This window comes from Penicillium waksmanii, assembly GCF_028829765.1.
Source record: "Penicillium waksmanii strain IBT 27052 chromosome Unknown utg000008l:1.0-5622682.0:1.0-5626561.0, whole genome shotgun sequence".
NCBI lineage: Eukaryota > Fungi > Ascomycota > Eurotiomycetes > Eurotiales > Aspergillaceae > Penicillium > Penicillium waksmanii.
Window position 1 is genome coordinate 510,233 of NW_026643254.1, and position 25,547 is coordinate 535,779.

General features: G+C 46.9%; 6 protein-coding genes across 6 annotated transcripts; 3 read left to right on the forward strand and 3 right to left on the reverse strand.

The window, feature by feature from the left end:
• Window positions 1–224: 224 nt before the first annotated feature.
• Window positions 225–995, reverse strand: N7481_008574 (regulator of G-protein signaling domain-containing protein; the record flags this gene model as incomplete). Its single annotated transcript, XM_057267793.1, has 2 exons — window positions 225–360; window positions 415–995. The coding sequence occupies 2 exons, from the start codon at window positions 993–995 to the stop codon at window positions 225–227; spliced, it is 717 nt and encodes a 238-aa protein (XP_057118470.1).
• Window positions 996–2,451: 1,456 nt separating this feature from the next.
• N7481_008575 (uncharacterized protein) lies at window positions 2,452–2,836 on the forward strand (the record flags this gene model as incomplete). The annotated part of the gene is made up of 2 exons (XM_057267794.1): window positions 2,452–2,719; window positions 2,775–2,836. The coding sequence occupies 2 exons, from the start codon at window positions 2,452–2,454 to the stop codon at window positions 2,834–2,836; spliced, it is 330 nt and encodes a 109-aa protein (XP_057118471.1).
• Window positions 2,837–2,843: 7 nt separating this feature from the next.
• Window positions 2,844–3,358, forward strand: N7481_008576 (uncharacterized protein; the record flags this gene model as incomplete). Its single annotated transcript, XM_057267795.1, is given in 2 exon segments — window positions 2,844–2,932; window positions 2,944–3,358. 2 exon segments carry the CDS (start codon window positions 2,844–2,846, stop codon window positions 3,356–3,358), a joined length of 504 nt encoding a protein of 167 aa, XP_057118472.1.
• Window positions 3,359–4,913: 1,555 nt separating this feature from the next.
• On the reverse strand, window positions 4,914–6,600 carry N7481_008577 (oleate hydratase; the record flags this gene model as incomplete). The annotated part of the gene is made up of 2 exons (XM_057267796.1): window positions 4,914–5,979; window positions 6,044–6,600. The coding sequence occupies 2 exons, from the start codon at window positions 6,598–6,600 to the stop codon at window positions 4,914–4,916; spliced, it is 1,623 nt and encodes a 540-aa protein (XP_057118473.1).
• A 6,582-nt stretch (window positions 6,601–13,182) lies between these two features.
• On the reverse strand, window positions 13,183–13,542 carry N7481_008578 (uncharacterized protein; the record flags this gene model as incomplete). The annotated part of the gene is made up of 1 exon (XM_057267797.1): window positions 13,183–13,542. One exon carries the CDS (start codon window positions 13,540–13,542, stop codon window positions 13,183–13,185), a length of 360 nt encoding a protein of 119 aa, XP_057118474.1.
• A 4,889-nt stretch (window positions 13,543–18,431) lies between these two features.
• Window positions 18,432–20,072, forward strand: N7481_008579 (uncharacterized protein; the record flags this gene model as incomplete). The annotated part of the gene is made up of 1 exon (XM_057267798.1): window positions 18,432–20,072. The coding sequence occupies one exon, from the start codon at window positions 18,432–18,434 to the stop codon at window positions 20,070–20,072; it is 1,641 nt and encodes a 546-aa protein (XP_057118475.1).
• Window positions 20,073–25,547: the final 5,475 nt, after the last annotated feature.

Sequence of the window (25,547 nt, forward strand, 5' to 3'; positions counted from 1 at the left end):
CCATGTGCCGTGCGGACCCATCCAAGCCAGGTGGGCCGTCGTTTTCCACAAAGAAAGGCGAGTGCGGCATCTCTCCCACCCTTTGGTCTGTGTTTACGCCCCCATTTTCTCTGGTGTTGGTAGGTTCAACCCTTGGCGAATTCCCCAAAAGGGCGAAATAGACACAACGCCGAACAAAAAGCTAGTGATTATGTCGGCGACATCGACATCAATACTGTTCTAGGTCACGGGGTCTGACGCTTATGAAAACTAAACCATGTCCTGAACTTGAAATCTTTGGAAAATCGCGACTTCACCCGGGAACCTTCAAGAAGCTGACTATCCTCAACCCGTTTCGTGATAGACCCATCAATAGAAGATCTGGAAGCTGGAATTAGAGGCTGTATGGTTCACGTTTATAGGGATTTATCATACAAATTATCCCTTCGCGAGGAGTTTGCTGTCCGACCAATATCCGAATCGGATAAAGTCGATTTTGGAATATATTCTGGACCTATATGGTGATTGTCTGCCAAATGAAAACTTCTGATGAAGGGTACCAATACATCTTCTGTCAGAATTTCGTAGGCATGATTCATGGCAGAGCTTAATTGTTCAGGACTTGGAGAGGATACCATCTCAGAAACAATGCCAAGTAACCGGTCACGCATATAGCTTGGTAAGTTGATTTCACTTGGAGACCCGGGATAAATGTACGTGGCCATTAAACGTTTCCACTGCTTTCCGACAAGCATGGGGTCCCGAGTCATGTCGTTATTGTCGATAGATGCTGAGTTCACATGGTAAATGTCACAGTAAGCTTCTGCGTCAGTAATGAAGTCCAATGTCTCAATGCAATGATTCTGAGTCAGGAAAATCATAAAAGCATTTAGTGTGTAAGGCTTCGGCGACTGGTCAGATAGAATATTCTTGAGAGTGATACAGGACAGAGAAGGCATATCGCTCGAGGGCGAGGCTTTAGGTTGCTTGGAGTTGCTTGCTATTGCAAGAGTCATCATGCTCGTATCGGTGAAAGAATATAGAAGCATCAAAGGATATATTTTGAGACTAAGGGGATCAATTGACCATATAACTTTTGGATTAGAAACTCGGGGCGAAAGAGGGGTTAGTAATTTGCCTCACCCGCGGCACACTTGGTTAGGAGTGTCCGCGTAGACATCTTCCTACTAGACGAAAGGTGGGGTTTTCGGACAGCATACATGCGATTGAGACCATCATACGATTTGATTGCATGGTTCCCATTAAAAGAGTTCAGGCGCAGTGAGAATTTAGCCATCCGTGGTAAAGTAAAGCGCCACAAAACCCAACCAAGCCACGGACCAAAGGGCAAGAACCAAGCAAGCATTTCTAGTCTAGGAGAATCTATATTTTCCGATAAGGGACTGCTAGGCAAGCTAGCCGGTGCTCGATGGTACAGTATAGAACGGTTTCACCAGCTTATTAGCCACATCGCAGAGGTAATAAATTCCCAGCACAGTCCACATCCTGCAGCTTGTAGCCCGAAGGATGAGGTCTCGTTTTTAAGGAAGAATGTATAAATCCATTTAGTTTAGGTTTTACTTTGGATACTGTAAAATTCAGAATAAATAAAAGACGGTCATGGGTAAAAAGAAGTCTGGGTGATGCTTTGTTATTGGTGGTGAGGGAGGGACAAGATGGTGCGCGTATGGCAGTTTCGTGTAAAATACATTCGTTGACGCCTCACATCAGTATTGTAATAAACATAAACCGTCTTTACTTTAGGGAAGCGGTCTGAGGACAGGCTCGAAGATCCCATCCTATCAGGACACGCGCACTTCGGTTATATTTTCCGAGATGCCCTCGGACCCACTCCGGAGTGCTTTTTACTCGGGACCTTTGCCAAGTGGCAATGCTGACATCATCACTGGAAACCTTCCATTGACTTGCTGTATGTGTTTGGCTTGAGGAGTCACTGGAAGCCATCCTCTTATACGCACCTAGCAAGATCCCCGGCGCCAGATCCGCTGCACAACTTCTTTCCCCGCAATACCCACCACAATGTAGCCGCAGTTTCGAGCTATCTTCTTATGGTTCGTGTCGCCGAGTCTCCGGAGCTTTCAATTATCTCCTTATTGATCGCTTTTTGGATCTACTTGAATCCGTTCACAGGTCCCTACTTTGCATCCGAAAGAATTATCCGGTGTGGGATATGGCTTTTCTCATAACTTTGTTCGTGAGACATGGGCGCTCTGTGCCATCGGGGTCCTAGGTGCTGTCCTCAGGTTGTACGTTATCATGGTTGAGGTGAATGAAGTATTAACTGACTTGAGAGCGTTCCATAGCATTGCTCGGTTTCAATGTTCAGGTACTCGCAATCTTCAAGCAGATTACTATATAATGTCTTTCAGTCTCGTGTGGTATACCGTTCTTTGCGTTGCCCTCAATAAAGTCATCCAAGGAGGGGGCTAAAACCTAATGATAACAACGGAAATGAACTCCATGACTCCCTCTATCCATCAAGAACGGGTGAGGGTCAGAAGATGGGTTTTTGTGTCAGAACATGCTTTCGTTCTTGCTGTCTGGAGCTGCAAAGCGTGTATGCTAGTGATCTATGCTCGAATCACCGCCGGTTTGAAGCAACGCAGAATCATTAACTACGTTACCCTCTATGTTGGACTTGGCTTTATCGCTACTGAACTTTCACTTCTCCTCATATGCCGCCCACTGTCCGAATACTGGGCTGTGCCCAAGCCTAACTGTAAGGGAAAATATTTGCCCCTTAGAAAACAGACTTAACTCTGAAGTTTCGCAAGACCAAATGTTCATCTTATCAGCACGACGACATAATCCAGGGGTGTATTTCGATTTCCGCTGAAATCACCATGCTTATTTTCGCCATTCCGTTGCTTATGCAGGTCCGTGTCCCACTGAAGCAGAAACTGATCTTACTCATTCTCTTCGGCATGGGTACGTTTGTCGTAGTTGCCGCCATCTAAATAAGGTGTACTGCTTATTTCCGTCACTCATCTCTTACGTTTACATGAATTGGTACTTCCGCGAAGCCACTGTGGCAATCCTCGTTACCAACGTGCCATGGATCTGGCCTCTCATGTGGGCTCTCTTGCATGCGACCAAGCCGAGGCTCGAGGGATTGAAGCACGGCCTTCATAAATATGGAAATGGTCAATCGACCACCAAAGGGTCCGGATCCCGGCCTTACGCGGGTCATTTTGAGATGCAAAACTTCACACATAGCGCGACTGTCACTCCGTTCGCAAATATATACACCAATTGCAATATCGGTGTCGATACCAACTCAGAACAAAGAACGATTAGCCGCGGCGACGACCGCGCGTGGGGATTAGAAATTAAACAGGACAATACAGTGACTGTGTAACGCCAATTATTCTCATGGAAGCTCTCGGTAAACGCTTCTAGATGATCAAAATACAGAGGCCATTCTCTACTGGTAGCGACTAGCACGCTCCTTTGGACTCAGCGAGAGGTTTCAGCCGGCTTTCGTCCCACCACCTGGTTCTCTGGACTTCAACAGACCACCGGAAAAGGAAAGTCAGGTACCGAAGATCCATCCTCTGAAGCCTTGGTGCGGAGATTTAATAAGAATATATTCGATTGCAGCTGGCAGTTAAGCGAAAGACGTCCATATATATTAAATGTTTATCGTGAAGAATTGAAACTTCATTATCAAGCTCAGTGTTGGGGGGAGGGTAATGGGAATCGTGGGTTCGTAGGCCCTAATTGTGTATTGATTTTACAGCCACATCCATAAGGTTTAATAATCTATCAGCACTTGCTAAAAGCGTATGGACTAGTATGCACTCAGGACGAATGAGATCAAGCGGAACCAATTCAGGATAAAATGATTGATTGGTTGAATCGAAATAAGGATGTGATCGAGGGCAGGTTGAAATACCCCCCGTATGGGCGTATACTCGGTGGTTATTACACCGAGGTTGCTAGTTGAACCAATTCAACATACAAAACACAAAGAAATGTGGTTTCCTGGGCAATCAATCGCTTGCTAGTGGTAAAATACCACTCGATGCGCTGACAGCATGGTTTCAAAGACGTAGATAGCATGATAACAACGATCTCCTGGAATATAACACGTGAGCATAGCTGGTGGCGGCGAATATGAAACAGACGACTGAGCATATAAAGTTTTGGGTATTCTTCAGATTACGCACCAATAATCGCTCAAAAATGGGATCAGGAATTAAAGAACCAGGTTGCGTAGTAAGACTTTTCATACTCTTCCTCACTCACAGTGCTAACCAAAATTCCCCAGCTACTATCAGAAAGTGAAAAATGCCACCCCAGCACACATGAAAAGCGAACTCTTGACGATCTACTTGGGCAACGATCCAAGGTACTCTGTTGTAATTTCACAGAGGGGATTCAAACTGACAGTCAAAAGAAACGTACCTATTTCGACTCCGATGATCTCGCACTTTCCACCGCTCATTAAATGACCGATGATGGCACTACTCAAGCAACTGATGCTCATCCCCGTTGCGAGAGCATTTCCCATCCTTATTCCACGGTCCCTAATACCAGCAATGTTGATAAGGATGCCATCGGGAATTTTTATAGGGGGGGAAAGCGTGAGTCCTGAAAGAAAACGCCATTTAGATCAGAGAAAAGATATCGAGCGTAACAGTTCAGCTTAAAGGGAGGAGCAGGGAATGGCTATATCACGCGTTGACGAATAATACCGCTTTAGATATTCAGTTGATGTTGAGCAAAAGCATCTGACATTCAGTAAATAGTATGCTGCGTCAGTACAGCAGCGAAATTATGACTTGTTTACTACTATCAAGCAGTTTCAAAGCTTTATAGGTACCCGGATATCCACCACCCTAGTCTTACGCTAGGGCATTACTGTATTTTTTGAGAGAATGATGTTAGAATTGTATCTTTTGTTAGGTCCATCAAACCCAGAAATCCAAGAAAAGAAAACTTAACCTTTTCTTTGTCTCCTCTGGTTGTTTATGAAGGTCCATCAAATGACTAACTGCTAACTGGGCTCCTCGTACCCCATAATCCATACTAACAGTGGTCTCATCTGGTATCTCCACAAATTGGCCTATCGCAGCGAGATTGGTCATGCCGTCCAGTATCACCGTTGGCCGATCTCCACGAATTCGAGGCAATAGTGATGCTGTCCTTCTTGGCATCACAGATGGGATTGTGATGGAGTTTTTAAGGATTGTGTCTAAAGGGAAACCCAAGTGCCGTAGCAGCTCGACCATTATTTCCTCTCCAGAACAAACGAGCATCGGCTTTTTCACGAAGTTTCCCTGACTTTCTGGGCAAAGTCCATAGCCCCAGAAGGTTTGTACATTGTCAGGTTGACAAGAGAAAAATGGCTGGCGAGGTATGCAGATACTGATCTTCCAATTACTGTGTTTTAGAGATACCAAGTGTCCTATTCCGGGCTTGTCGCATGTCAGTTTAACGAGGCGATCGAAGTACTCAGCATCCCTGAGTGTAACCGTAAAGGTCTCCAGCCTAGACTCAGTGAGGCGAGTGCAGAAATTGTACGGATCTCCAAAGCCCGGATACTTTGTTCCCAGATTCAGCCAAAGCGACCAGTTTTCATCTAGCTCATCTTCGGCTATCATTGTCTTCAAAGGTGGCGGAATTTTGTTGGAACCACTCGACGAGCCTGATGTAACGGATCCAAGAGTGACAATAACGATATCATCGGGACGGACATGGAATGTTTCCTGAGAACTGTTGTGCAATACATGAATCGCTGAAACAGTTTCTGCACCACGGTCTGAATGTGTTACAATATCAGTGACCTTGGTGCATAGTCGGAAATCAACCCCTCGGTTTTGGAGAAATTGGATTATCGGCATGATTATTGATTCAAATTGGTTGAATTGAATGCTATCCAAGGGGCTCTTAGTGTTTAGGTTTCGAAATTCGTGGAAGTATCTTCGAAGGCATCGACGGAATTCGGCAGCACTGTGCCACGGCTGGAAGGTAAATCTAAAAGCTTTTTTTAGCATGTGTGCTATCAATTTGTTTTATTATTATTCGGTAGGCAGCCTACATAGTAGAGAAGACAGTCCAAAACACACTGTCGAAAAAGGGTTTGCTAAAAAGCTGATCGATTCTCTTTTTGTTCAGCCTTTCCTCGGATCGCAACATGAGAATCGTCAATTTCATTCGATCTTTCAGGCCCAGGTCGAGTTTTCCAATTTTGATTCTCTTCGGTCCATGATCTCCTTTAGTTAAGATGTGCGTGGTAGGAACTTCTTGGCAGTGTTCATCGTCATAAAACTTTTCGATATCCTCTTTGACTGTTCTTCCGGAGCCGCTGGGGGAGGGCACCAACGCAAGCAGCTTTTCCATGCAGACGTCACTGAAACTTGGCAAGCATCCTGGCCGATGATCGTATCCGTTCAATGGATTGCCACTACTGATTATGCCATCTCCAGGGGTGCTTTGTGACTCGAGTATATGGATATGAGAGGCGGGCACATTGGCATCGGAAATTAAATGAACTGCCGACGCTAATGACGCAAGACTGCTCCCTAATATCCAAGCGTCGACCCTGTCAGATGTTTGATGGGTATGGGCTAGGGTAGCGTGATGTTGTCGGACCATCGTAGACGTGAGTTTATAAAAGGGCTGAACTATGAGAGGCCTGGTCGCGATATGTTCTCAGAGATACTGTCATGTACTGGTCCATCTGGTTATCTCGATGATGTATTTCGAAGAAAGTGATGACGTAAGGCTAACCGCTCGCCTTGAACGAGCCGCAAGCTAGAAACCTTAAATATCTAGTTTAATGGGGACATGCCGACATTTGTAATGCCTGATGGGTAAGGCAGCGTTTGATTTTGCATTAACTATGATCGCATTCATTCTTGTTGTAGTTCAGAGGTATATATTATCTTATTGTTCAGAGAGAAACATTAGGCTATATGTATACAACAAGAACAAGTTGATTCCCAATCAACTTGGTTCTTCGTATAGATATCTCGGGATTAATTCCGATGGTTCGGCTTGGTTCCTGATCTGCACCAGCCTCATATCACAACAATTCTTTAGCATCGGTTAGCACAGTTTAGAAACTTACATATATATGGCACCTTTCGAACGGTGTAAGGCTTTTTCGCATTCCCATTTTCTTCATGTCATCTATTCCCTCCTCCTTACTAGAGAGCATGCTACGTGTGTGCTGCTACTAGGTGGCGTGTTGTGTATGTGTGTGTGTGTGTGCGTGTGTGTGTGTGTGTGCGTGTGTGTGTGTGTGTGTGTGTTCTAGTCCCGGCTGTTCTACAGGTTGCCATCGTGCATGTCCCATTTTAGTGACTAAATTCTACAGCAAACTGTATATGGGTTAGCGAATTATGGCTTTCATTGATAATAGGAACAACCATGCCTCACCCTTAGACGTGGAGGAGGTTTGCTTGCGAAGGCCTCTGGCAGCACTGGCTACCGTATAGCTTGTGATAGAATAATTGCCTTCATATATGGCAAATTTTCAACACTTGTCAGCTCTGGTTCGTGAAGCGCTGGCTATCGGTGTGGCTTTCAATCACCACGCAGCGCTGCATTTCGGCACGTCCAAGTCACTTACTCGCTTGATGGCCCGTGCAGTCTATCATGAATAATGGTAGCACGGGAGGTCTCCTCCTGATCCCCCATTATCACAGCCTGAGTGTTATCTTTCCAACCGAAGGTAGATAGGAGGTAGGGTCCGTCGACGGGAGTCTTGGGGAACAGCGGAAACGGGGGATGGTACTCAATGCACATTTCAAGTGACTAGGTAGCAAAATATATACCTCTAATAAGCTGAGACAAGCTAGAGACGATTTTGCAAGTGCCAGTGCCATCGAAGTATGCGAGACTAGGTTGAGTCTGGGCCAAAGAAAGCAGGTTAATGTAGGCCCAACCCATATTCTAATGCAAATCCAACAATCCTTTGTGCTATCTAGTGATGTGAAAAGACCAGAGACTTTCAGTCGGTCAGTCAGTACAAAGGACCGGGCAATTTGGAGGTGAAAGGTATCATGTCTTTCGCCCAGAGATGAGTAGTGGCGATAGTCCTGGACTCGAGTATTGATAGTGTTGTGGCTAGCCTTATTGCCTATACAGCTGCAGTCACCCTTGGGTATTATCAAGGTTCCCCAACAGAGCCAGCTCTCAGATTGTGGCCTGTTGATCTATTTCACCGTTGAGATTGTGCTGCTTTTGGTGTCACTACGGTCTTTACCACCAGTGATCAACCATGCCAGGCTCATTTTGTTGCGTGCAGCAAAACCAGTCCCACCCTGATCATCCTTCGAAGGAAATACCCATTGATCCAGCGCCACTACCCCCAGAACTGTAACGCTCTCGGTGATAATACACCTCCAGTTAAAAGTTGGTGGCCTCATTCGACATGTCCAAAATTTCGAGCCCTCACAGACATTTGTCACAGCTGGCCATATTATCAGATATAATTGTCTAGTGTGTGTCAACTTCTCCTATCCTTGCCATTGCAATCCGAACGCTAATCGTTAATTCACAAACGGCTTTCCTTAAATCCTCACAGATCCGTATCCTTTGTAACCTGTGCGTCTTCTTGAACGCCCTTTCGGTAATAACATGATCCACCTTCTTTTATTAGCTGATTGAGCTGAACATGCGCATACAGTTTCACTCCTAAGGTTCGTGCCACTCAGTGGTGACATCGAGAAGGAGGCATTCGATCGGCTTGCGGCTGCATTGAGCATAGAATAGTTTGGGAAAACGGTCATCTTCATATCTGCGATTTGGCAACATGGTTAGTTAGTTTCCAAAGTTTCCAAGTGGTGAAAACGTCTTTTGCTAGCTTCATTTATCAAGTAGGTCATGGCGGCAGCTTTGAATCGCTGTTTTCATTGGGACACGACTTAAGCAGTCTTCCGCTGGTAATCCTCAATATACCATCAATAATCAGCAGTTGGCGCAAGGTGATCGTTCGCAACCACCGTGCCAGCGGCCTCAATAAGATTCTCAATGCCAGCCATCATACAGTATCTCGATTGGATTTGTGGAAACGGCCAGAATAGGCTGAAGTTCAATGCATCCCACGTCAGCATGCTTTCCAGTGGCCGAGGGCTACATATACTTGCCATGAGTGTAGCTTGACTTCGAACACGGGCAAACTAGAGATGAGACAGCAGGTGTCAGCTCGACCATGTACCTGAGGGTCCGGGATCAGTCCGTACCAGAGAAAATAGATATGGGCGCAGGCTCGTATTCTTCAATGGATATATATATGTTTGCGTGGACACAGGTAGTGGTCAGGCGGATTTTCAATCATGCCAGGACGACGAACCACTAGTGACTAGTGAACAACAAATTTTGATGTTTCGTTGAGGGAAAACTAGGAACTGTCCTGGAAGCGAGATATATGGGGTAGATCCAGTGCTGCGGCCTGCCTTGTCACTTGCTCAGCTACAACCGGGAGTCATACCCTGCGGAGCTGGCCAATCTCCATAATGACGGTGTTTTCTAGATAACGATCCTGACTGAAGGTCCTTTAGTGGCTGAATACCTAGGGGGCATGAAAAGAGCAGCTCACATCAAATTCGACATGGGGAGAGAGAAACCGGTGGCAAGAATAACGCCCCCTCCAGGATGTAAAGACCCCTTGAGAATCTCCAAATTCGTGCTATCGGATAAACCCTCCCAGTCGAGCCCATGTCAAAACATCAGTCTTCTATAAATCACCAAGGAGATATATTTGCTCCATCTTTTTGCCAATTTGATTGACTAGCTGGGGCAAAGTAAGTATCTTCACGAGAATAGTGGGAGAGCCTACTGACATCGGAAGCGGCATTGTCATCCTAATCGGGCCCATATTTTGGATAGAGATCCTTGAAGATGAGCCAATCAGATTTCGTTCGGAGGCCCAACCTCCTCCTCCCCCCTCCTACCCGAAATGATGGCATTGCATTGATTTGCTACCCGTTAGGCAAGAGGCACGTATTGTACTTCATAGTTGTGTGGCGACTTAGAATACCTTCAGATGCTTCAGCTCCAAATTTGCATAGGCTGTATTTTGAAATCCCTATCAAATGGAAATGACGATGACGAGTGTAACACGTCAGACAACAATACACCTGGAACTGGTAGACGCCAAAACACACCCAGGACAACTCAACCCAAGGCCCAGATAGTTACCCAGTATGACTCGCAAAAGAAAACAAAAAGGTGGTTGAAATGATGATGATGATGATGATTATTATTATTATTATGGGTTCCAAGCAAGCGCTTAAATTCAGCCTTGTGTAAAAGTACGGTGGTAAACCCTTTCACTCCGTTCCTTGTTTTGGGCACTGGACTAGAAGAGGCGCCCGTTGCACAAATCCGCCATAAATCGAAGAAACTGAAAGGCAGAGATGGAAAGTAAAAGAAAATAAAGTCGAATTGATTTGCTTTGACGGGAACTTGAAAGCAAGTGAGCTTTTATGGACTACATGCATAATAATTTGCCACATCGAGTCTCAAGCGTCGCGTCGCAATACTATTCCTTTATGTGGCCGGGGAGGATCCGCCCTATTAAGAACTGCTTAGAACCATGGTAAATTAAAAATGATCCGTGGTGCCGCAGGATCGGGAGCGAAGCTTGGTCTGGGCATATCTAGACCTTATCGCTCCAAGGTCTAATTAAGGGAACCAAGGCCCAGAAGGCGGCAAATTTTCTACCCCAAAAATAAGTCTTCGCTACTGAATATGTACGGCCCGCATTGAAATCACCCCAACCCCACCAACACCTCAAAACTTTCACACACACACACACACATTATACGTCTACTGACCGCGGATTGCCTCTGTATTATTTCTATGACCTCCACTCCAGACTTCGAAGCCAGCAATTTTTTGGAGAGTGTAGGGCACGTTACACAATCCATCTCAACCTGTCTTCGAAACAATAAGCTGAATACGAACAAAGTCCAAAAGGTTTTGTCACAATACAGCTCTAATGCATTGAGTGACGGCCATCTGATTGATAGGGCACGTTCCGATGCTCGATGTGTTGACCATGCAACACATCTACTACTCGCTCATATCGACTTGATTACATGGCTGGTCGCGCAGAATTATACCCTTACTTCCTGCTCAGTCAAATTTTATAACTGCAAAGCACTCCTAAACTGGAATGACCTACGAAATTACCATTTGTGGCCGAAATTAGCACAACTCCAGGAGTTAATGGAAAGAATTCGAGAAAAAGAGACACTCGTCAGGGCTGATATAGCCTTTTATCAAGTGAGCTAAATTATCCAAGCTGTGGATTGATAGATCACTAATCTGGAATTCAAGATTACTGCCGGTCTGGTTGGATTCCAGCATCCCACATCTTTCCCTGACTCTCCGAGGATTACATCCCATGAAGGTAATGTCCCACTCTTGTACCTTCACTCGATTACATGCAGTGAAAAGATCTCATTTGTATAGAATTCTACAATGCGCTTCGTAAAGGCCGGGATATTGTGGAATATCTCTATTGAGCCTGTTCGAATGTCTAGTTGTTTAATGGCATTTGTCTTATGGTCATAAGAAGTCACCTAATTTGCACCCTGTGCGATGGGCGGACAGGATCTGCAGTACTTGTTATACGACGCGGTGAGCTTGATGTTGCTCACAAGCAGATTAAGTTTGGATGAATTGGATCCAGTAAAGGGCGAATCTATAGCATAGCGCCTTCCTGACTTCTGATTTTGTCTAATTCTCATAGGTTTACGATGGCTAAGAAAGCCCTCATCAAAGGAAATGCGACGCTGGGTCTTTGGTCAGCCCTAGGAGCCCATTTTATCTAGAATAGGGCCTATGAGATATCCGTTAATTTAAAAGTATTTCTAATAATCCACACCCAAATAATTGATAGTGCCATAATGGCCGTGCCGGCAATAATCATGTTGCTTTGAGTAAGACACTAGTTTGCTTTAGGTGGAACCCGGGGATCGAAGAGAGATATCGAAGATGAAGCCGATTGCGCATAATACGGTAGTCCATGCTACAGAAAAATAAGCACCCAAGTCCTTGTACATCTGACCGCAGCTTCACTAACACTTCACCCGCAATAATCGACTAAAAGCATGTCTCATTCTGATATTCTTTATAGGATTAGCGGTGATGAGTTATAAGCGCGAAGTACATGATTTCTTTGAGGTAAGTCCAATGGAATATAAATAATAGAAGTACGGTACCGGCAACTGGAACTACACTCCGCTTTTCGTTCGCAAGTATATCAGCAATACTGACCTCGCTAGACTTTAGGGCTATCCATATATCCGAACTTAATCATATCTGCCACTATTTCCCCAATATGAACGCTCTCTGACACTGAAACACATTGTCTGCTCTCAAAGTCGAACGCTTATATAAATTAATTTTGGAGCCATCTTCCAGGGGTTTCCATAAACTTCTTTTCCATCATTCCTGGCCACTAGGCCATTCGGCCAGAAATGTCGTGCACCTACCCAATATTGGGCACAGGAGCACAGACAGGAGGCACATTCTAATTATCTCGATAAATCAGTGGATCTCTAACCTATTGCCCATTCTAGTGCTTTTCACTTCCTCATAAGCCTAGTCAGGGAGCGCGATTTCCTCCGGGAAGCCTCAACATTGGGCGTATGCAGGGTCCTTCATAGAGGGCTGCTATCCCCCCCCCCCCCCACATATGTACAAGCGCAGAGGAGGCGATCCGTACGTGACTGACTCGCAATCGTGAGTTGCTGTTCAAGGGAAACTTTCTTGACTTTACAAAGGGAACAGCAAGGGCCTACGCTATGTAAACCTCTTTCATTTCCCAGCCTCTAAATTGTCTGTATCTGATGAGATTCCTGCAGCATAAGTCCCGCGACACCCTTTTGGTTCAGGCGTTCTGGGTCGAGGGGTTTTCGTTTAGTCATTTCCCTGAAAGCCAATCATTGAAGCAACATAGAGAAGCCTCGCTTATAGAAAGACCACCGACCCCGCTTTCATTCTGTTCCCGAGAATCACCTCCCGACCTTCCAGAAAGATTCCAATACCGCTCAACTTGATTTGCCTCCTCCATTTGGTTTATTCAATATTTGGCTGAGGGCTTGCTTCGAACTCCAATAAATTCCAACCCGAAGTCACGACACGACCTTCCTTGATAATTACCAGCAAATGGTCATCAGGCCGATGAAACACAGTTATATCACCTAAAGGGTTTGCATTTCATATGAGCAAGTCGGCGGCAAACCCAGGCGCACTCTGACCGAGGAAGCTATCCTGTCCCAGCATCCGGGCAGGAGTGGTAGTAGCGCTTCGAAGGATTTCCAAATTTGACTGGACAGTGCTCTGAATGGCGAAGTCTTTACTCTGGGCGTAGTGCAAGGGCCCCAATAGATCGGTTCCAAAACAGATATTCACCCCAATCTTACTGGCGAGGCCCAGAGCATGAAAGCTTTTGTCAAAGCCTGCGCGGTTCTTCTTCGCAGAGACTAGGGGAAGGAACCCGCTAAATTCTGGAGCAGCCATGGCCGCATAAGTTACCAAAGTGGGGGTAAGAAAGACGCCATAGTCCTTCATCATCATTGTCGCTTTTTCATCGAGGAGATTGCCATGTTCAATCCCTTGACTCCCTACCTAATGGCCTGCTAGATCGCTTGCGACGTATACACGTGGCTGGTACGTATGTCCCAGTATTTTTGGCCACTGTGACAATTGCTTTTATTCCTTATCGGAGAACTGAGGGCTGTGCCTGGTCCGTTGGACTAGCAACCCCACCGCCTCCCATGCTTTTGACAAAATAGGAGCCCTGTCTCAGCTCCTCGCGGAATATATGGTTTCACAATATGAAGCAATCTTGGCAGTCGTGGGTGTGGAACTGGTCAGTCTCCATATAAATGATTCGTAGCTGGGAGAAGGACTGGAATGAGAGAGTTGTTTTGAGAGAGTTCTCATTCTGAGATGACTGTCCTGAGATGTTCTTAGTCTTGAGAAGCCTCAGGAATAATAAGGCCACGGTAAGCCACGACTGATCACCCGTATTTCTTCGAGGCTAGAGAGAAGGTTTATAGAGAAGAGTATCGTTTAGTACTTTGCAATAGGCCTTGCCTCAAATACTGAACTCAGTGTTTTGATTGAGGACTATTCAACACTCCGAACTTGAGCGGAGATCCCCATATGATTATCTCGTGGGAAACGAGTACATCGTCGCGCCCAAAGCGGCCCCGAAAAGGGTTTCCGGATCGTAAGATATTACCTCTAGCCATGGCTTGCCCAGGCTGGCAAAGTACCCTAGAAAATCACCTCCGGATAATAATAAGCTGCGAGCCTCGTATATCGCTCAGAAGTATAATTGAGCAAAGCCGGTTGTTTACGGGTCTCAGGAAATCAAATAGCAGCACCAAAAATCAGTGTGGGTGGCAGTAGTTTTGCTCCGTAGCGATAGCAGGAAACAACCAAAAAAAAAGAAGAAGAAAAGAGATGCTAAAACGGGGAGATACCTTAATGCGTATACAGAAGGCACTCACACAAATGTAACCCAGACCTCGATCTCGCGCAGAACCCCAAACAAGGACGACGATGACGATGTTAACAACATTCAGCGTTTGATCAGCGAAGTAAGTGTTCATGATCAGTGAATAGAATGGCCGCTGTTGTGCCACCTCCTGTAGCGGTAAAGTACAGACCCACGTTGATGAATGTTGAAACGTGTCATCGGCGCTTTTCTGCGGACCGCCGGGAGTGTTGAAACGGTGCCAAGAGTGAGGAAGGGTTTTGATATACTCAATCATCAAGAAGAAGCTGCGATGCCTCCGAATTCTACCTTAGATCAATGATTAAATGTTGAACCAGCTGCGATCTGAGGGTAAGGGTTGGGTGCAATGCTATAAGTACCCGAACTCTCTCCAGCAGAACGGTCGTTCTCAAATATCCCCTCGTTATCCTGGAGCAAAGACTATTGAACACTTCTCGACTTCGCCAGCTGCTCTCCTTCAGTATAGACTGACCCGACCCCGAACTGTGATATACTTGTGATCAAACTGACCTGTTGTATCGCCCCTAGTCTGTCTATACTCGACACTGGTATTTGTTAACGGCAGGTAAGTTTAGTTACCCGACCATTTGAGACCAAGCTAACGTGGAAGATGTTTAATATCAGTTCCGTCTCGGCTATTCCTCTGGGAAGTCAATCAACGGACCTCGAATGATCTCGATAATAAACTCAGGTTGCGAGACAATGAGTTATGAAGGGCCCCCATAAGTTACCTACTGATGGTTTATCATAGATCGAAACAATCCACTACCAAGCCGACTGGACCAAACTAGAATGCCGCGCACAGCCGTGGCTGGCAAAGTAAGTTTCGATCACTATAGTAGTTTCGAGAGTAGTTACCCTGTGCTGACGACTCTCTGTATAGGATGCCGATTGTTTTATCATGAGCCAGCCTCTGTCTTGTAAGTTGCCCCAGACGTTGCCACTGCCTATTCCCAACGCCCGGTACTGCATATTGAATCTCAGTGCGGAGTCTATCTGTTTGTTGCTCTCCGTTCTTCAGAAGATATCGCTGATGTCTCTTTCTCATTATAGGACGAATGTCAATGTTGCACTCGACATGACCGAACCGTATTCCTCATCGTCCTTGAAACTAAGCCAGGTGCACCAGCCTGATGGGCCAAGCCACTGACTCCAAGTATGCTTGCATCTTTGTTGTTTCTGAAGACGTGGTTGACACGGCCACTTTTTTCTGGCGTATTTAGCGGGCCCAATGGAGGAAGGCTTCATGCCCTCCGGTTAGCCATACGGTAGCATTCCAAAGTATTTTCATCCCTCCAGCATTATCCTGTCCGATCGAAGGTTAACTTTCAATGTATTAGGAACTTGCCGTATTCGGACGACTATGAACCTCTTGTCCTACGTCCGATCATAAGCCCCGTCAGCAGCCATGACCCCGTCCCATACTAGACCGACTGAGCCATCGCAGCATCCGGCGACAACAAAGAGAAGCCTAGCATCGACGACCACCGAGAGAGACCATGGCCTCTCCAAGCATAGTATCAACCAGTAAGGAATTGAGCTTCTGGCCACAGTCTGAGGGATAGCTCTGTCAGGCCGCAGCATGAGATCCGCCCCAGATATCTCGTCGTGAAAACACTTGCTACCCGGTCATTGTCTAGTCTCGCCTAGAGGAAATGCCATAAGTCTCCCCTCTAGTGGTTCTCTGTTCTGGCATAATCTAACATCCGCATGGCCACTTTCTGTGTCCGCGCAAGCACCAAATTGATATAGCCATACGTTGAAAGATATGGGCCTGCGCCCACGTCCATTTCTTCTGGTACGCACTGCTCTTGGACCCTTGTGTACGTGATCGAGCTGACCTGCTGCCTCGTCTCTAGTTCGACCATGCTCAAGCCCAAACTACATTGACGGCAGGTATGTGCAGTCCTCGGTAGCTGGAAACCATGCTGACGTGGAGACGCATTGGATTTCAGCATTTTAAGCTGTTCCCATGAATTTCATCGAGATAATCTATCATGGCTCGCCTTAGGAGTTTCATTGGGCCCGCAACTTACGAACGATCACCTTACGGCAGCTGCTGATCATTGATGGCATATTGAGGATGTCCAGCGGGACATTGCTTTGGCCGTGGCCCAATGCGGATTCAAAGCTGCCACCATGACCTACTTCATGAACTGGAGCTGGCAAAGTACGTTTCCACCACTTAGAGATTTCGGAAGCCAGCTAACCATGTTGCCAAATCACTGATATGAAGATAGTCGTTTACCCACTATGCTGTACACAAGCAGACGCAAACCGACCGGATGCTCCCTTCTCAATGTCACCATCGAGCGACACAGACTCGCCAGCAGAAGCAGCCTCGCGAAGCTCACGGCCAGCCGGTTGCCCCAGCGGTCACAATTGCCCACTGATGATCCCAAAGGTACAAGGTTACTTTTTGATGCCAGATGGAGAAGGCAGGCTTGTTGACTTCGAACGTAGCTGCTGATGTTTCTTTTAGTGTCCTCAAAAGTCTCCATCAACGACTGACAATTGTCATCTCAATTGTCAAAGTCACAGGCATTATATGGTCAAATATTCGAGGACAGAAGCCATTATTAATAACATTTCTGCGGTTGGTGGGGTGAATCATTCATTGCCATGGTGTCAGAAGCGGTGAAAGCCTATCATGGAGCATACGCGGAATGGCGGAGGAATCTGATCTAATTGTATGTATCTTCCCACCTGTTTTGTGTGGGAAGTTACCTAATCTAAGCTAACCGTTCTTGTCTAGTCCCTTGGTATTCTGCCATACGCTCCGCCTATTTCTCCTGACACATGGAGCTCGATCAGCTGACATGATCTTCCCCTATTCTCGTACCCACCGCCTTTGTGTACCGCGGCCCGTCTTGGGCTGTCATTGGGCCAATAGCGTCTCATCTTTTTTTCAAGCCGTCCTCGCCCAGGTTCGGGTATCCCTTCATGCATTAGCCTCAAGCCTCTTCTCTATTCCTTCACCCTGTTTTCTCTGTCTTCAAGGGTTTTCAATTTGACACTCCCCAACATGATCCAATCATCGCAGCCTAGCTGGAGGGATAAGAACCTCCACAAAATTTACTTAGCCGAGGTAAGGAATACGCTGTATTTGCTCAAACGGGAACGTGGAAGGGGCAGGATTTCATGCCCATCAAGCTTCAAAGTATTATTTCGACTGTCATCTGCTAAATTCACCTAGTAGCTAGGAATTCCCCTAGTAGTCAAGAATCGCCTCGTAGCTAGGAATTTGCCTAACACTTTAGATATACCTACCATTCCCTACGCCTAGTCGTGTCCTCGCTCACCGGTCTCATACCTCTGAATCCACCTCTCCTAAAGTCTGCCTAACCCGTGAGTGGCAAATGATCTTTGATGCCGAACGAGCTGCGTAGGATACGTGATCAACCGTCTGTGATGCAGCCTAAATAGGCCAGAAAGTTCAGTCGGCGTTGCAATGGTATGCTGACTTGAGGAAGAATTCTATGCATTGCCGACTTGGCGCATTCTCGCCAGACAGCACCATCGTTCATGCCCGAAAAGCTACAAGGCAGGGATGGGAAATGGAGATTGACCTCGGATGGTCAGAGGGGTCAGTACGAGACTTCATTGCCAATTACTCTGCTTTGCTTGTCTTCCTTGTATCTGCACCTTATCCATGCCCTTTGGGCTGTCGCCATGCCATAAGCCCATTCCGCCGACGCCACGAAGCCCTTAATGGAATGGATGGCTCCTGGACTCACGAGCTAACTAGGATCGCGGACCTTTCGTGGAATGGAGTTTGTATGCGCGGCATGGGTCTACGCGTGGATTTCGTGGAGTGATTTGCAACTGTGCTTGGTGTCCACGCTGTCTATATATAGAAAATTCCCAACACTGAGGACACACTCATTACGCGACGCTTTTGACTTGCAAGTCCAAGCCTTGGCAAAAATTGTCCGCCAATATGGCATCCTCGATATTTTTGCCACGCACTCGAAAAGTCTTTCTCGCCCTCGTCATTTCGACATTCTGTCGCAATGTTCATTCGAACCCAGAACACTACCGCGCTTCCTGGCCTGCCGCGGTTCATGACCGCTGGGCAATGTTACGGGACGAGCGCGTGTCGCAAAGTTACTCAATGGACACCACCATCCAGGGATGGGACGACGACGGCAGCGTCCAATGCGGAACGCCGGACGACAGCCAGCCAATGTGGTTCACTCAGGGCGGTTGCAGCCTTGCAAGCCAAGACATCACCTACGCCGACACGAGCGGCAATGTCACTGTCATCCGTACGGCCGCAAAGGGGGATCTTATCAAATTGACTTGCGACGACGTGTATTGTCCGATCCCAGCTCGAGTCGACTGTTATGAACAGCCGGGTATCTGCTCGTCCGATGAGTGGTGCATGATCGACATCCACGAGAGATGGGGTCCGTGGGCCATGGCCCGTGATGGATCTACTCCCCAATGGGAATACTGCTTCACTGCCGCCGATATCGTCGCGAACTCTACTGACGAGGCGTTGATCGCCAGCTACAATGCCGATTGCGTTGCCAGCACTGTCGGCGACTACGGCATCAAACTTGGACCCAAGACGGAAGCCTGGAAACCTGTGAGGGGTAGGTGCGTTTCATTCCGAAAGGAGGAGGAGAGCTGCATTGGCAACCCGCTCGAGTTTGGCCCTTTTGATCCCGACTTTGGTCTGAACTATGCCCGGGAAGAAAATGGTTGGCCGTTCCCTCGCCCGCTCGTTTGCGGTCCTGGACTTACCTGCACGGGTGCTGAGTTTGAGGTCCGCCCATCGACCTGCGTTGTCCAACGGCCCGTCAATATATGCTTTGCTGGTCCGTGGTGGGATTCTACACAGTGTCCGAGAACGAAATCCGATGCCCCAAAAGGCGGCCTAACCATGAACCAGGCGGTGGAAGCTATTCGCAGGGCCATCCTGTTGTATCCGGGCGAGATTGCCTCTCCCGGAGAATGCGCCTATTGGAATCGCACCAGCAACGTCGGCGTGAGTGTGCTCGCTACGCAGCATAGGATCTACAACATAGTCGCTGCTCTGTGGCCCACCCAACTCTTCGACACAATACCTAGTTTCAACCAAGTTATGCAACTGATTCCGGATCCCAATCTTTACGGAAGTGCCTCGGATTGCGTCGCCCAAGCCGACGTTCCTGACTCGGACATCAACAAAGCTCTCGCTAGCGCGGCCACGCTTTCCTCGCAACCTAACCAAGTGTGGTCGCTCGTTCACTTTTTGATGCACAACCAACAAGCTCCTCTGAGTCCTAAGCGCGTTGCTGCCTCTCGAGCACTCGCCGCTCACCTCTCGGAAAGCTTTTGGTGTGACGACTGTCGGGGCTTTTTCTCAGTTGGCATTATCGAGGTATACGGACTCCCACCTATGAGCTCAAATCCTGAAGACCATGCCCAGTGGTGGTGGTACGGCCACAACGTCGCTTCAGAACACGTCGCCACGACCCGTGGCGGCCATCCCTGGATCCATGAATTGGGGGAGCAAGGCGTTGCCTCGTTTCAAAACCCCTTCTTCATGACCTGGAGAGATGCTGTGGACATGTGGACATACAACGATTCTTAAACCAACCACTATCAGACCGGTGCTTTCATCAGTGTGATTCATTTCTTAATCTCAGTTAATTTAACATCCAACTCACAAAACTATGCTATCATGAACGTGCCAGACGGGGTGGTCATCATGGGCAGAGGCGGTCAATCTGTACAAGAAGGCCGTGTGGTTAAGCGTTGTCGGAAGTGAGATATAATAAATACTTGGGCTTCCTAAGCAGCTGTACCTTTAACTAGCAGCTCGAATTAATTACAACCGGAAAAGTAATAAATCAAGGCCCCTATCTATAGGTATAATGTGTGATGCAGGAATACGATCATGCAATTCGAAAATCGGGCTCGTTCGCCCTGGGGTTCAAGATGACAGCTTCAAATTCCCTATGTGGCGCCACACACAGACCATTCATGTGCTACTATTGGGTTAGTCGACGGAATAAAAGACATCACGAATCGTTTCTTCGTCAAAATTGAGTAGAGGTTTTTCACATCTGCTAAGAACTCAAGTATCGCGACATATAACTTGACCACGTTATCAGTCAGCTGGGATTTGAACACCGATGTTCCTGAGAGCTGCTTTTTCTCGACTTCTTCATATCGGGCAATAAACTCAGACACAATCTCAACCACTTCAAAGATAGAACTGAACTTTTTAATCTCATCGACTCCAGCATCCAAAAGATACCGAATAGCGGCCTATGAAACTCCAGCATGCGACGAGTCAAATGCCACCAAAGCAACACCGATTTCCTTGAATTTGAGTACCCATTTCGCGATCCTTTCAAATAGGTCTCGGACCAGATATTCCTTCCCATTTCGCGTGTAAATCTTCCAAACCGCGAGATGGAGTGCCGTTCGTCCTCGTCTGTGTCGCAGGTCGCCGCGGAGGCTCGGGATCTGCAGCAAGTTTTGTAGCACAGAACAAGTATCGAATGTGACGGCATACCATAGCGCGCTTTCCTGCGCCTGGTTTTGGATGTTGATATCCAGTACGGGGCTTTTTAGAAGAAGCCGCAAACGTCAATAGATGAGTACTTGAGAGCCCTCATTACAGGGGTCTTTCCTCGAAAGAGCGCATTGACGTCTGCCTTGCGTTGCAGAAGATTTTCGGCGAGGTAAACAACGTTGTTCGTGGCAGCGGGGCCCAGCAAATTGTTGTTTGACAGTTGATGTTGATTGTAAGTATGGCCGGCTGTAGCCTGGCGTGGAGGTTCTGACATGTTCTCGTGAGAGCAAATATCTCGCTGCTCTCGACACATAAGCTGCGGCTCTGTATAAAATTGTGTTCGATAGACCTCGCAGATGGGGCTGTCTCTGGTTAGTATTCAATTGCCGAGATAAAGCATATCCGTTACGAACCATGGTGAATTTTGGGACGGCGGGCGAGGATAGGACAACAGAAGCGCGCGGAGGATGGTGATGGCCTAGTGAAAAGGGCAGGCAGGCGAGCTTATATCGTTTCCTTCTTGCTACCGCTGCCCGGCAATCATCATGCCTGATCCTATAAAGACAGCTTGTACCACAAGAATGCGTCGCGAAGAATGGAAGTTTTGTATTGCGAGTTGTAGCAGCACTACCTATGCCCCCAGGATCGCATTGGTAATTCCTAGGAAAGTTAAGTTCCTGGGAGCTGCTACAGTATTCCCAGGCACTGCCTCTCCGCCACATTGGGGCTGGTGCTTGAAATTTTGCATAGGCACCTAGTCTAGGATTTTCAATGTGGATATTGTTCATACATTCTACCTGCAGTCTTGCTCAGTGACTGTTCATTATGTTGCCAAAGCAGCTAGTCAAGGTTCTACCCGAAGCGGCTTACGCGACTGTCAGTCCCGCTCGTCTACAATACGAAACATCTCATACTAGGCTTTCCCCGTACTAGATACATATTACACTAAAGGATTGCGCTGGCTGCGAGCTATTAAAAGAATCGTCAACCTAGATATGAGTCACCCTCAGCTATATGGATCCTCCCCACGGAAGCTTGTTCCGTGGGACTTTCTATAAATTATGGAGGCCAAGAATACTCGCATGTATGGTTAGGCAGCATTCAGTCAATCAGTCATTTTGACTCGTTTGGATGGCCGATGCTCTGTGACCTCGCTGACGTCTTCTCGAGCGCCAGGAGATACCGAAAACTTACGTCGGTGACTTTTGTCACGTTAGCGCGAGGCTGCCGAGAGAGGATATTGATGAGGACACGGGGCTAAAATATACGGTCTGTCACGGACCATCCACTGCCGTGTCCATGTGGTCCCATAACTCTCAGCAATCATCGTAGTATTGTTCGGACAGCGGAACGCAATGGCAATATGAGGCTGGAAAGAGTCGCGACTTGCTCACCTCATATACTTCTGTCTTTAGCTTTCCGGCTCATGCATAGATGAAGCCGTTTTCATCTCGATTGTCGGCGGACCCCGGCCGATCAACCCGTATCTGTGTCGGACATCAACGGAAGGCTGATCGCCAACGACCGAGCACTGTCCAGCCACGGCCACGGCCAGGGGAAACATAGGCTCCGAGATCAGACCATAGAATTCAGACCTCTCATTGAGTGCTACCATGGTGTAGTACCTTTTGAAACCATCCAAGTCTGCAAACACGCATTGTTTGATACGCTGCGGAACCAGCTGCTGACGGCACCCGCAGACTGCAAGGTTCGACGAGTCCAGGGCTATATAGCAATATCAGAATTCAATTTCCAGCTTCAGGCAACGATCAAGCGAGACTTACCTGGGTCCGAGTGCAGAAGCTCCCACTTCATGCTGGTACAACTTTCCTCATGGAGTATCACATGATACGCCGCCCCAAGGAGAGTCACGACCGTCGCCACATCAGGACGCTTTTGCCTCAAGAGCATAATCACAGCATCCACTGCTCCATGAAGCACTGCCTGATGCAGCGCTGGCGTATCAGAATGATTTTGCACCAGGTGAAAATAGTCTTGCTCCTTTATGAAGATGGCCTTCATAGACGGCCGGTTGTATCGGGAGGCCCATGCCCATGGCGAACTGCCAGTATCGTCGTATGCGTAGCGGTCACCGCCTTTGGAGAGCAACAATTGTACTAATCCAATTTTGCCCCACCATACAGCGAGGTGTAGTGCGGTTTGGCCTCGTTGATGCCGAAGGTCGACTACACAGTCAGATCAGTATTCCACGCCGAGAAAACTGGGCAGCCATTGAGTTTGAGCAGTTTTTGAAACTTGAGAAATAATTCTTCCCCAACGTGATATAGTATTTGAATCGACATCTCTTTGTCAATAGTTCAGTTCTAGCTTAATTTTGTGTAGAAAACGTCGATGAGGCGAATTATTTGTCTGGCCTGACCCTAGAACAATAACGTCTAGTTAAAGGTAAAAACTTAAATGCTGATCTCATCATTGTCGTCAAACACTGACTACTGCTGTTACTGAGAAGGCTACATTCTCCATCAACATGGCAACTAAGAAAGTGCTCGCGTTGTCTGGATGTTGGATATCAACCAACAGAATCGCATGAGCAAGTCAACCCACAAACACAAGGTATCTAGAGTATATTGACGTCATATCCTACAATTGCTCGAAGGTGATTGATTGACACATGTACATGCGAGCAATGGACTACTTTATTGCCACTGCTCCCGCCGCGCGTATGGATCTTTTCTCATCTTCAAGGGTCAATGACTTCACAACAGCAACTGGAGGTAAATTTATGGGAAGGAGCCTTTCTTCCGAAGGAAATTTTGAATTTACAAAAGCAGGTCATGGAGTTCGACACTGGTAGGAGAATTCCGTTCTAGGCCACAGGTACTTTCTGAACCAATGAGTACATTACTGTACAGAGCCCTTTACAGTAACAAAGACGCTTAATCGTTTATCGTGAAAATTTGCAGAATTTGATAGGTATTGTTAGCATTGATGAGCCAATTTATCAATCTCATCCATGCAATCGGCCAAATTGACTTCGGCTGCTAAGCTTTTTGATTGAATGACGCTTCAGTGTAGTCATTGTAACTTTAATTTTTGACGTAATGCCTACATTCAAGACAGTGACGAATTTAGATCCAGACTAAAGCGCTCTTCATTACGTCAGTGATCACGCTGTATGCCATTCCGAGAAATATGCAGCCTATTCTCAATCTGGTCTCAAGCTCACTGGTTTTTTCGCAACATTCATACGCCACTTACTCTTACATGTATTTAGTACATAGCTGCAGCGGTATACTTATATGTGGTAATGCGCAAGTGTGGAGCATTTAAGAAATAACTGAGCAATCAACCCATTCAACATCACCTATACACCATTCAAATTTCACAAATGGAACAAGAGCTACAGCAAAATATTGACTATCAATTCAAGTCACTGAATCTCCTTCAAGAGGCCTTGCATCCTGCAGGTACTGCACCACTTCAAGGCAATAAGCGACTAGCCCTTGTTGGCGATTCTGCGTTGGCTCTTTCTATCCTCTATAGTTCCTACGACCACCATGATTCCACCAGTAAGTAGCAATGCTGATACATGCATACAAAGCCCAGGACTTTCTAATCTTAGGAATCAGTGGAGGGTACCAGAATTCTGCAGAAGCATACCTGCAACTCAAATCTGAGTTCTCAAGGGCTCAAATCTAATCTTGACGGTTTTATTGAGAAGCATCCTGCCCAAAAAGGACATATTACTGAAAGTGTGCGTGCATCAACCGTAGAGGCTATTCTGGGTGCTGTGTGGGTTGATTCAGACATGGATATGCGAGCGGCTGATCGTGTGCGCAAAAATCTTGGCGTCGACCCAGAATTTAATTGATACAATACTAGGGTACTGAAAGGAACAATATATGGGCTTTGAGGAAACACAGCATATACAAGAACATTTATTGTTAGATCAGTGATAGTTGCCCTTTCGGCTTAGCTGCCAGGCATTAATAACTTGTGTGTGTGTATCGTGAATGTGTGTGTGTGTGTGTGTATGTGTAATCGGCCTTGCAATTCGATTAGTCAAATAATGTGACGTATCTTAATGCACACACATCGCTCTCTGCACTCGCCTGCGCACAATCAAGACCTTGCACAGCTGATGCCAAGGTCTGCAGCGTGCCCCGTAAACCGGCTCATGTTATGCAACAGCATCCAATTTGAGTCTAGGCAATCTAGCAACCCCAAAAAGATATCAAGCAACCTCTCCCCATCTATACCCTTATTTTCCATCTTCTACTGTTCGCTCTTCCGAGACCCTACCTTCAAACCCAATCATAGAATGGTCCATTCCTCCGCCTCGCACCAGCTTTTATTTTGACTCTATAGGCTAACAAATCTCTCAGCTACATATTTCTGATGCTGGATCCTGCCACGTCCATAACAGAATGCGATTGAAGAATCCACATCTTAAAGACACCCTCCCAACCCAGCTATGTCTTCTATGCGATCGAGCTTTCTGCGTCGACCACAAGGGAAAAGAGGATGGCGTTTGTGAAATCAACCATGAGACATACTATCGTAACCACCCGGCGGCCCAGAAGC